This window comes from Homarus americanus, unplaced genomic scaffold, assembly GCF_018991925.1.
Source record: "Homarus americanus isolate GMGI-L3 unplaced genomic scaffold, GMGI_Hamer_2.0 scaffold25895, whole genome shotgun sequence".
NCBI classification, from domain to species: Eukaryota; Metazoa; Arthropoda; class Malacostraca; order Decapoda; family Nephropidae; genus Homarus; species Homarus americanus.
Window position 1 is genome coordinate 105,681 of NW_024747404.1, and position 9,320 is coordinate 115,000.

Genomic DNA, 9,320 nt, shown 5'->3' on the forward strand with positions numbered 1-9,320 from the left:
CAACATACATCAAAGCTGACACTTGATCTTGATGTTGTGCAGTGCAGCCTCGGGTAAGTATGTTGAATGCGTTTGAAGCATCCACCAGAAGAACGGCCTCACAATCACGCTGCTCAAATATCAATCTCATGGCGTGAATGGCCGCCTCCCCACCAGCCTGGTGGCTCACACACTTGTAGGTTCCTGCTGCTGCCTGATATCATCTCTTACTAATTATTACTACTACTACTACTACTACTTACTACTACTACTACTACTACTAATACTACTAATACTAATAATACTACTACTACTACTACTACTACTACTACTACTACTAATACTACTACTACTACTACTACTAATACTACTAATTACTACTACTACTACTACTACTACTACTACTAATAATAATAATAATAATAATAGTAATACCCACAAAAATAACAATACTCATAATAACACAAAAACACAAAAGAATATCCAGTAATACCGTGGGCGTCCAACCCCTGGTGAGGTGGGCGGGCGTGAGGGTGATGGCGGGTGGTGAGGGCCTCAGAGGTTAGACCTTGACCGCTACCGTCACGTTGGCTGGGACACCTTCTGCCCCACACACGGTCACTGGCGGCGAACCTGTAGCTCATACCTGTAGTGCGAGAGGTTAGGTTAGGTTAGGTTAGGTTAATGGGCTTGTGTCTGTTGTTAGGATAGGTAATGTGTGTGTGTGTGTGTGTGTGTGTGTGTGTGTGTGTGTGTGTGTGTGTGTGTGTGTTGTACCATAAAACAAAATATTGGCGAAATGTTTTTTTTTTTATGAGGGACTTTCACCTCTGAGACACTTCTGGAGAGCATGTTCTTCTATGCCTCCCCCCCTCACCTTACACTACACTACACTACACCACACCACACCACACCACACTACACCACACACTACACTACATTACACTACACTACACTACACACCACACCTTGAATGCCCCACCAAAAATGCCATCATCTAAGAGTCCAGTTCTGTCTCTCATCTCCGACCAACAAAAGTCACTATGAGACCAAATGACCGACCGAGCCAGACCACTGATGGCTCTGGACCCAAGTGACCTCCAGGGGGAAAAAAAAAACAACAACACAGGTTACCGGGAAATTGGGTCTTTGGTTCTGGTAATGCTGAAGAGAGAGAGAGAGAGAGAGAGAGAGAGAGAGAGAGAGAGAGAGGGAGAGGCCTCCCTCCCTATGCACACTACAACAAGAGTCTAACCAGCCCCAAGTTAGCCCCGGATTGCCTAACTCGCGTCCACCTATGTTAACTTCCCGTACCCTTTGGAGATAAGAGAACGCCTTTAGCTCTGGTCGAGTCTCTGTGCTATTTTGACGCTATCTTGGCCGCCATCATTGTGAGGCAGTTTCAGTGAGCCTCTTTTAGATGTGTTATCACTTGATATGTTAGGAGAAAAGTTTGTTGAACGAATCTTTAAGTGATTCGGGTTCGTTGCCTGATTCACGATGATAAGTTTCGAATCCAAGGGGTTTCTGTGAGAGAGAGAGAGAGAGAGAGAGGAGAGGAGAGAGAGAGAGAGAGGATTTATATATATCTGTCGGTGTTTGTTGTATTATGATGGTTTAAGCTAAGACTACAGAGGTCGTATAAAAGGCAAGTCGTAGCTGGTAGTAACTAACTCTACAGAGGTCGTACTGGGTCGTACCTGGTAGTAACTAACTCTACAGAGGTCGTACTAGGTCGTACCTGGTAGTAACTAACAGAATATATTAAGAAAGTGTTGAGTCTTACCATCACCACAGAGACAGTATTAGTAGTCGTTCTCAAATAGAATTGATCAAAAAGCTGTTTTCTTCTCTCCAATACTATAATGGGCTTGCTTTTAATTATTACAGACAATAAAAGAGTTCCAGTGTCTTAGGTAATATTAAATGGCCTCAGTAAAATATAATTATTAGAATATTATGTATGCTGAAAATTAAGCCGAGTCGAAGAACAAAACTCTTGATATGAAATGTGAAAAAAATAATAAATAACTGAGAAATATCAAGCTTATTGGTGAGGTGAAAAGCTTAAAATGAAAGCTTGATCTATAATGAGTTTAGGAAGCTTGTTGGTGTGGCAACCAACATGGACCTGACTAACATTAATATATCAACGCCGGGTGATCACCTGACGTGTGTGTGTGTGTGTGTGTGTGTGTGTGTGTGTGTGTGTGTGTGTGTGTGTGTGTGTGTGTGTGTGTGTGTGTTCTCATTTTCCAATTATCTTTTCCCATTTTCCTGTTATTCTCATCTTTATCTGAGGTGTGTGTCCTCAGCCAGGTGTGTCCCCTTCAGCCAGGTGTGTCCCTCAGCCAGGTGTGTCCTTCAGCCAGGTGTGTCCCTTCAGCCAGGTGTGTCCCTTCAGCCAGGTGTGTGTGCCTTCAGCCAGGTGTGTCCCCTCAGCCAGGTGTGTCCCTCAGCCAGGTGTGTCCCCTTCAGCCAGGTGTGTCCCCTTCAGCCAGGTGTGTCCCTTCAGAGGTGTCCCCAGCCAGGTGTGTCCTCAGCCAGGTGTGTGTCCCTCAGCCAGGTGTGTCCCCCTTCAGCCAGGTGTGTCCCCTTCAGCCAGGTGTGTCCTCCAGCCAGTGTGTCCCCCTTCAGCCAGGTGTGTCCCCTTCAGCCAGGTGTGTCCCTTCAGCCAGGTTGTCCCCCTTCAGCCAGATGTGTCCCCTTCAGCCAGGTGTGTCCCCTTCAGCCAGGTGTGTCCCCTTCAGCCAGATGTGTCCCCCTTCAGCCAGGTGTGTGTCCCCTTCAGCCAGGTGTGTCCCCCTTCAGCCAGGTGTGTCCCCTTCAGCCAGGTGTGTCCCCTTCAGCAGGTGTGTCCTCTGCCGGTGTTGTGTTCTTCCTGCTCCGGGACGTGATATAAATATTCATTGTTATATATTTTCATCACACAGTTGATGTATTAGATGATGTTAATACATAATATACACCAGTTACTTAATACAGTACATATTTACACATATATAGAGAGGAGCCTAAATCCTTTTACATATTAAGATACAGGTACTATGTTTAAAGGAGTGTATTTCATTTACATATTTATTTACATGTTATTAACCGTAATGTAAATTCCATTGGTGTATTTACATATTGTTGAGAGAAGCGGAAATATTACTTAAATATTAACATAAGAAAATCAATTTACATATCCATACAGATATTTTTTACAAATTTACAAAATACGAAAATATAATGAAAAAAAAACTTTGGTGTTTGAAATAGATCGACAAATCATACGAGATATTTAAGTTAGTTGTTTGATTATGAACATTTAATTAATAGCAGTTTGTTAATGAGTGAGACATCGAGAACCAGCCAGTCCACCTGATTTACATACGAGTTAATAGATATAAATGGCTCCCCTGTCGAACTGGTATGTAGAGTGTAGATATATTAATATAATTTTTGTTTTCTTAATACGTTCTATGTCTGTCTGTCTGTGTCTGTCTGTCTGTCTGTCTGTCTGTCTGTCTGTCTGTCTGTGCTTGTCTGTCTGTCTGTCTGTCTGTCTGTCTGCTGTCTGTCTGTCTGTCTGTCTGTCTGTCTGTATTTTTTCACGTCTGCTAACTCTCTGAATGTCTGTTTCTTTCAGCCAATTTCTTTGTTTTATCTCTGTCTCATAGTCTGTCTGTCTATCTGTCTTTCGGATAGATAGATAGAAAGATAGCTAGATAGACAGGCAGACACAGACAGACAGATAGATAGATATACAGACAGACAGACAGATAGATAGATAGATAGATAGATAGATAGACAGACATGCAGACAGACAGATTAGACAGACAGACAGACAGCATTACCTCTCCACCTTACCTGTCTCCAGCACCACACTGACCCTCCAATTAACCCGACATTATATTCACCTTAATTACATATACCTGACCCCGTCTCTTCACTCCTTTCACCTGAGCATTTTCACCATCTCTAAAGCTCCTTCAGATGTCTCTCACCTTCTCTCCTCTTCAATGTTGTGTAGCGTCTTGAGCCCTTCGCTGCCTTTTTCTGCATAGTTTTAAAGTCCTAACCTAACCTAACCTAACCTAACCTAACCTAACCTAACCTAACCTAACCTAACCTAACCTAACCTAACCTTTTTAATCATATTCAGTGCTATTCAGTCCCTTTCCACCCAGTTTCATTCTTTCTTCTTCCAGTTTCATCTTTACACCCAGTTTCATCTTCCACCCAGTTTCAGCCCTTTTCCACCCAATTTTAGTCCATTTACACCCATTTTCAGTCCTTTTCCACCCAGTTTCAATCTTTACACCCAGTTTCATCTTCCACCCAATTTCAGTCCGCATACACCCAGTTTCAGTCATTTTACACCCATTTTTATCTCCACCCACACCACACCTCACGCACCTCCCTACCATACCAACAGCTTACAACATCACCAGGTAAAGAAATTATTATTTTTTATTTCATATCCATCGTGGCAAAATGAAGCAATTACAAAAGAAAGAAAAAAAAGAAAGTAATTTCTAACCATAATGCCTCTCGTAAACGTCTCGCTAACCCATCACAACGGACGAGATTATGCTGGAAGGCAGAGTGAAGGAAAGTTGGTTGTTTGAAATAAAGATGTGTTGCCACTCTTACTGCAGGGGGGCTACTGACTGTTTTGCTGGGATGATTAGCGAGATGGTTAGCGAGATAGTTAGCGAGATGGTTACGAGGAGGTGTAGTGTCCTGAGTTATGGTGTGGGGTTTGATGATATTTTGTTGTTGTTGTTGTTATTACTTATTATTATTATTATTATTATTATTATTATTATATTATTATTATTATTATTATTATTATTATTATTATTATTATTATTATTATTATTGTTATTGTTATTATTATTATTATTATTATTATTATTATTATTATTCATTTACAAGAATCAACCGTCTCACTACACACCATTAACAGTCAAACAACTTAACAGTTTAACATTAGTCATTGAACATAAAATCATCACATTCCACCACTGAGGCCAACAATTATGAGCCGATTTGGCACAATTTCACAGCTGATTGTTCCTGGTTGTTAATCGGACCGTAATCCAGGTCAGAGGTCATCCACGAAGGTCAATGGTGTGAGGTGTTAATTTTTTTGTTATTCTTACGAGTAAATGTCTCCCTCTCTATGACCGCCTGCCTACAGTGACCATCTTACTCCAACGTTCACCGACATGCGTTCAGTAACTCGCGATGAATGACGTTTCACTTTCTTATTATTCTTTATATTCGTCAACATTGACTTATATTCAGGTCAAGTGTCATTATCACAGCCAATCATTAAAATTTTCAGAATTATGTCGATTGTTTGTGAATTAATGACGTATCGCCGTAATAAAAACTACGAGACACTATAATGTTGCAGATATATTAATGTTTCTCTGTGATGAACGACCAGTTATGGACGGTAGTCTGTGATGAACGACCAGTTATGAACGGTAGTCTGTGATGAACGACCAGTTATGAACGGTAGTCTGTGATGAACGACCAGTTATGGACGGTAGTCTGTGATGAACGACCAGTTATGAACGGTAGTCTGTGATGAACGACAGTTATGGACGGTAGTCTGTGATGAACGACCAGTTATGGACGGTAGTCTGTGATGAACGACCAGTTATGTACGGTAGTCTGTGATGAACGACCAGTTATGGACGGTAGTCTGTTGAACGAGTTAGGTAGTCTGTGATGAACGACCAGTTATGTACGGTAGTCTGTGATGAACGACCAATTATGGTTGAACGAGTTATGTCGGTAGTCTGTGATGAACCAGTTATGCGGTAGTCTGTGATGAACGACCAGTTATGGACGGTAGTCTGTGATGAACGACCAGTTATGGACGGTAGTCTTGATGAACGACCAGTTATGTACGGTAGTCTGTGATGAACGACCAGTTATGTACGGTAGTCTGTGATGAACGACCAGTTATGGACGGTAGTCTTGATGAACGACCAGTTGTGGGTCTGTGATGAACGAGCAGTTAGGAGATTTTACAGATGTTGACAGAGGTTTGGTTAGGTTAGGTTATTTCAGGTTAGGATAGGATAGGTTAGGTTAGGTTAGGTTAGGTTTAGGTTTAGTTAGTCCCTACCTAACGCTGTAGTAACTCAACGCTTGTAGGATTAGTGAAGGCTGAGGTTTAACACAGTGTGTCCCTAAAATAACTCGTGTGATAAATGATCAACTTTCATAGGATAAACAAATTCTTAAATATTAACAGTCCAGAATTTTTGCCGCCGCGGAAAAAAAAATCTCCGGGATAAATTAATTCTCATTTTTTAAAAAAGTCCAAGATTTAAAACGTCTTTCAAATTCTAACAACCTACAAGTATAAAGCAGAATTTTATAAGCCATTACTTCGCGGAATTAACAGGTTCTCAAATTCTTACAGGTAGTGGAATCTGTCCCGAGCGTTCTTATGAAGAGGATTCTGGCCAGGTAATATTATGCAGCTTTTATACCTGTAGTGGCAACTAATGTACACGGGTGAATCATGATACACTTAGCTAAATTAAAGGTATCAAAAATAGTGTGTATGCGTCATGATGTTGTGTATGGCTGTATGTTAAACTTATTATCGCGTTGGAATATTTATACGAATTTATCTTGAAAATTGAAGCGTGTGTTGACTTAAATATCCCCTTACGTGTGTGATTTTAAATTCCGTGCTTGCTTGCTTATTTGTTTACACTTGTTTAGGTTGCTTTAACTTCTCCTTATGTTGCAAGATGTGTGGAGAGTGCCTGGCTGCTTGCTGGTGCTTGTGTCCATTACGGTATTGCATGTGAGGTTTGGTGGTAATGTAATGCTTTAAGGCGTGGAATATAGAGCACTTTATACCTCGAACTTTTTTGTATGTTGAGTTAGCGTACTGGCCTGCTTGCTTGCTTGCTTGCTTGCTTGCTTGCTTGTCAAATTCCTTCTTGCCTGCTTGATTGCTTGTTGCCTCTTTTGTTGCCTGTTTGTTCCCTGTCTGATTCTTTTCTTGCCCGCTTGCTTTCCTGCTTGTTTGTTTGCTTGCTTGTTTGCTTTCTTGCTTGCTTGTTCGCTTCTGCTTTCCATTCCTGCTTGCTTGCCAATCCCTCCTTGTCTGCCTGCTTGCTTGCTTGTTTGCTTGTCAATGCTTTCTTGCCTGCTTATTTGCCTCATTTCTTCCATGTCTGTTTGCTTGCTTGCTTGTTTTAATCCTGCTGACGCTTATATTCATTATGCTATTTCAACTCTTATGTCGGAAGGAAATATTTAGAGATGAATGAAAATGAGAGGAGTATTGTGTGTGTGTGTGTGTGTGTGTGTGTGTGTGTGTGTGTGTGTGTGTGTGTGTGTGTGTGTGTGTGTGTGTGTGTGTGTTCGCCTCTGCTTCCTGCTTGTCCCTGTACGTTTATCTGCTCCTACTGCCTTATTATTATCATTATAACTTTACAACTTTGGCAATTAAATGGGTTTTTTTTTGAGGTGTTGTACGGTATGTCTGGTGGTGAGGGCTGGTGGTGAGGGCTGGTGGTGAGGCTGGTGGTGAGGGCTGGTGATGTTTAAACCATCACCTGGGAACTGCAACTCTAAAATATTATTATAGTTGTATTTTTGTTATGATTATTATTCCACAACTTTAACCTTGTTGGTGGTCAACTTATGGTGAAGTAATGTTTACTCTCTCTCTCTCTCTCTCTCTCTCTCTCTCTCTCTCTCTCTCTCTCTCTCTCTCTCTCTCTCTCTCTCTCTTCTCTCTTTTCTCTCTCTTTTTCTCTCTCTTCTCTCTTCTCTCTTTCTCTCTCTTTCTCCTCTTCTCTCTCTCTCTCTCTCTCTCTCTTCTTCCTTCTCTCTCTTCTCTCTTCTCTCTCTCTTCTTCTCTCCTCTCTCTTCTTTTTTTTTCTCTCTCTCTCTCTCTCTCTCTCTCTCTCTCTCTCTCTCTCTCTCTCTCTCTCTCATAATTACACATACTCATCAGGTAAAATTAGTTGTGAATGCGCTGGAGTGAACTGTTTTAGTTATTGCTCTTTCATTAATAATTTTCCCTTTGTAATTGTCAATGAATAATTTGGCCCCGAGTTATTCACACTGGAAGTAGGTCTATTATTTTATTTAATGTCTTTATTTATTTATTATTGTTATTATTATTTTTCATTGAAGGAGAGACACAAGGCTGGTACTGAGTTGGTTTAATACGTAAATCACATATTGGTTAGGTTAGGTTTGGTTTGGTTAGGTTGAGTTAGGTTTGGTTTGGTTATGTTTGGTTATGTTTGGTTAGGTTTGGTTATGTTTGGTTAGGTTTGGTTATGTTTGGTTAGGTTTGGTTATGTTTGGTTAGGTTTGGTTATGTTTGGTTAGGTTAGGTTTGGTTTGGTTATGTTTGGTTATGTTTGGTTATGTTTGGTTTGATTTGGTTATGTTTGGTTTATGTTTGGTTATGTTTGGTTTGGTTATGTTTGGTTAGGTTTGGTTAGGTTTGGTTAGGTTTGGTTGGGTTTGGTTAGGTTTGGTTGGGTTTGGTTGGGTTATGTTTGGTTATGTTTGGTTGTGTTTGGTTAGGTTTGGTTAGGTTTGGTTAGGTTTGGTTAGGTTATGTTTGGTTATGTTTGGTTATGTTTGGTTATGTTTGGTTTGGTTAGGTTATGTTTGATTTTTCCTCTTCAATCAGAGTATCGTCCTTACATCTGAGGTTGTTGACCACAGTCCTCCTCTAAACATTCTCAGGCTGTATCTCTCTGGGGGTCCTATTGTTTATTTTATTCATCCATCTCAGTCTCTACCTCCCTTCTGCCCCCTGGCCCCCTGGACCCTCTGGCCCCCCCTGGACCCCCTGTCCCCTGTTCCCTGTCCTCCTACTCTCAACTTTACCCATTAATATTTATGTTATTATTCCCTCATCCCTAATTATTTGACTAAAGTATCTCATTTTTTTCTATACATTTCAAGTATTTCTCTTGAAATTTTTGCAAAACTTAGTACTTCTTCATTTGTTTTTCTGTCAGTCTAGTTTATTCTTACCATTCGCCTATAACACCACTTTTCAAAGGCCTCCACAACCTCTTTCTGGTGTCAGCTGAAAGTGTCACATCTGACCTCTACATCTTAACTACAAGTAAAAAAATATATTCTTTAATTGATGATAAAGAACACATTCACATTACAATTCTTTCTCGTAATTACAAGTTGAGAAGGGAAGGGGAGGGATGGGGGAGGAGGGAGGAGGAGGGAGACTCTTCACTAAATACACTGTTGCCAATTTCATTCTGGTAAAATTATCCTGGACGTCGTAGAAATATTGTTAAAAGCGTTTCCGGTGTAATGTTTTATTT

General features: G+C 40.7%; 1 protein-coding gene across 1 annotated transcript in view; it reads right to left on the reverse strand.

The window, feature by feature from the left end:
• Positions 1 to 527: 527 nt before the first annotated feature.
• LOC121879598 (neural-cadherin-like) overlaps positions 528 to 9,320 on the reverse strand; it is a 48,330-nt gene continuing 39,537 nt past the window's right edge. The window contains exon 6 of the mRNA XM_042386266.1: positions 528 to 625. Coding sequence (XP_042242200.1) covers positions 598 to 625 — 28 coding nt within the window. The 3' untranslated portion in view covers positions 528 to 597. The remainder of the gene's footprint in view (positions 626 to 9,320) is intronic.